Source organism: Mirounga leonina, unplaced genomic scaffold, assembly GCF_011800145.1.
Source record: "Mirounga leonina isolate KUSES-001 unplaced genomic scaffold, KU_Mleo_1.0 Mir_55, whole genome shotgun sequence".
Taxonomy (NCBI): Eukaryota; Metazoa; Chordata; class Mammalia; order Carnivora; family Phocidae; genus Mirounga; species Mirounga leonina.
The window spans coordinates 8827925-8830007 of NW_023270816.1; the positions used below are offsets into that span (position 1 = coordinate 8827925).

The 2083-nt window shown below is 60.3% G+C and overlaps 1 protein-coding gene across 3 annotated transcripts in view; it reads right to left on the minus strand.

The window, feature by feature from the left end:
- LOC118001950 (ribosomal protein S6 kinase alpha-2) overlaps positions 1-2083 on the minus strand; it is a 288962-nt gene that overhangs the window by 36987 nt on the left and 249892 nt on the right. For all 3 annotated transcript variants that reach the window (XM_034992141.1, XM_034992140.1, XM_034992142.1), the window contains one exon: positions 1657-1721. In XM_034992141.1, the coding sequence (XP_034848032.1) occupies positions 1657-1721 (65 nt within the window). The remainder of the gene's footprint in view (positions 1-1656; positions 1722-2083) is intronic.

Below are 2083 nucleotides of genomic sequence, written 5' to 3' on the forward strand. Positions count from 1 at the left end.
CTGGCAGAGAGGTCACAGGTGCACCTGGCGGAGAGGTCACAGGGACATCTGGCGGGGAGGTCACAGGGACACCTGGCGGAGAGGTCACAGGTGTACCTGGAGGAGAGGTCACAGGGACACCTGGTGGGGAGGTCACAGATATACCTGGCGGAGAGGTCACAGGTGCACCTGGTGGGGAGGTCACAGGGGTGCCAGCATCTCACATGCTTCTCTGTAGTCTCAGTGTTGAAAAGAATCCTAACCCCGTAAAAGCGGCATAATCAGAACTACAGAAGCGGGTTTTAAGGAAGCTGGTGCTCTCCCAGTGGGTCGACTTTCAGAAGAGGAGGAGAGAGGAGGAGTAAGGTCAGAAGCTCCAGGCACAGCTGGTTCCATCCAGCACTCGTGTCAGCACCTTGTCAGAGGTCATAACCCTGGGGGCCAGGGGCGGCTGCCATGGTGCCCCCACTGCTAGAACCCACGGAGGTGACTGGACGAAGACAGGGAGCAAGGCAAACACCACTAACAGCCTCGGTCCTAGAGAGGACGTTAATGTAATATATACCTATCTTCTGTTAGAGTCTCTCGAGGTTAATTTGTCAGCTCAGGGAACGGAGCCCCCAAATGTGCCTGCTGTGTGCACCCCAGGAAAGGACCGGAAGACACTGACATCCGAGGAGGGACGTCCTCCTGGCACACGAAGCCCAGCCGCGGCCGCTCCCCACGCTGACGGGCCGGGAGGCGGCTCCGAGCGGCGGGTCCGAATGAGATTTGGGAGCCCCTCAGCCAGCGCCCAGCTCCAACGTGGTGTCAGCCTGGAGAACTGGGGCCCGAGGCTCGACATGTGATGGGCCCGCCCCGCACCAGGTGACGTCTGGACCCCAGGCCTGCGTCCAGCAGAAGTCCTGTGAGGTCACTTCAGCCAGAGCCCCTCACCCCCGTGTTTCCTCCCAGTGTTTTTCCATCCACAAACCCCCTCCCCGCTATTAATCCCACTGCCCCAGCTGCTCAGAGTTGAGCCCCATCTCTCCGCTGACCGCAGACCCTGTCCCCGTGGTCCCTGAACTCATCGCCATGGAGGTCTTCCTTACGTCACTAACGAGTGTCACCAATAACTGCTCTTAACAGTCTGGATGTTTGTTTTCTTTAATGACCCTACGAGAGTGGCAGCTGGGTGGGCCTGAGCCTGAAACCAGAGGCTGGGAGAGCAGCACAGAGTATGAGACGCAGCACTTCAACACAGAAGAGGCCTGCACAGCCTGGCCTGGCAGCCTGGGGACCCTCAGGGGCCTGGAGACCCAGAGACCAGGTGGCCCAGCAGCCCAGCGACCCCGCGGCCTGGAGACCCACAGGGGCCTGGAGACCTGAGGGGCTTCTGCAGCCTCTTGCTGAGCAGAAGGAGATCCCTGCTCTGTCCTCAGCGGTGGGAGTGGCTGCAGGGTCATCGGAACCTGCCTCTAAAGGGCCAAGTGTTAAAGGGCTCTCAGGCCTGGTGCTGCAGGAAGGTGGTCCCTGGTCTGTGCCTGTAAAATGGCAGCCTGTCCAGAAGGCTCCTGAGAGAGGGCACCCCTCCAGGGGACAGGGCCACGTTCCCCTCTGGTCTGTACCAAGCTGGTGAGCCCTCCACCTCACCTCCCTGTCACCCATGTGCTGTGGGCCCCATGCTGTGCGACTTACATTCCAGTCTATGGTCACAAAGAAAGGATGCCGCTTGATCTCCTCCACTCCGTCGATGCCAGCACCTGTCCCGGGGGGCAAAACACACACAAGCATCAGGACAAACCCCTAGTTTCATTACCTCTGAGAGTTTCTGGCATACCAGTGCGAGGGGCTGGGGGATGCCCGAGCAGCTCCAGATGCCTTCTTCCTGAGGGAAGGGGCCCCTGCTCACCTGCTTCACAGCCCACAGAAGCCACATTCAGCCCTGCAGGCCTGTGACAGGGTCAGAGGCAGGGGTGGGGTAGGCTGGAAGCTTCCTGCTGCAGGTGTGGGGGGGTGCCTGGAAACCTAGAGGGGGAAGCTGGAGGCCCATCACAGCCCGGCTGCACGTGTGCATGTATCCATCCATCCATCCATCCATCTATCCACCCATCCCCCCATCCAC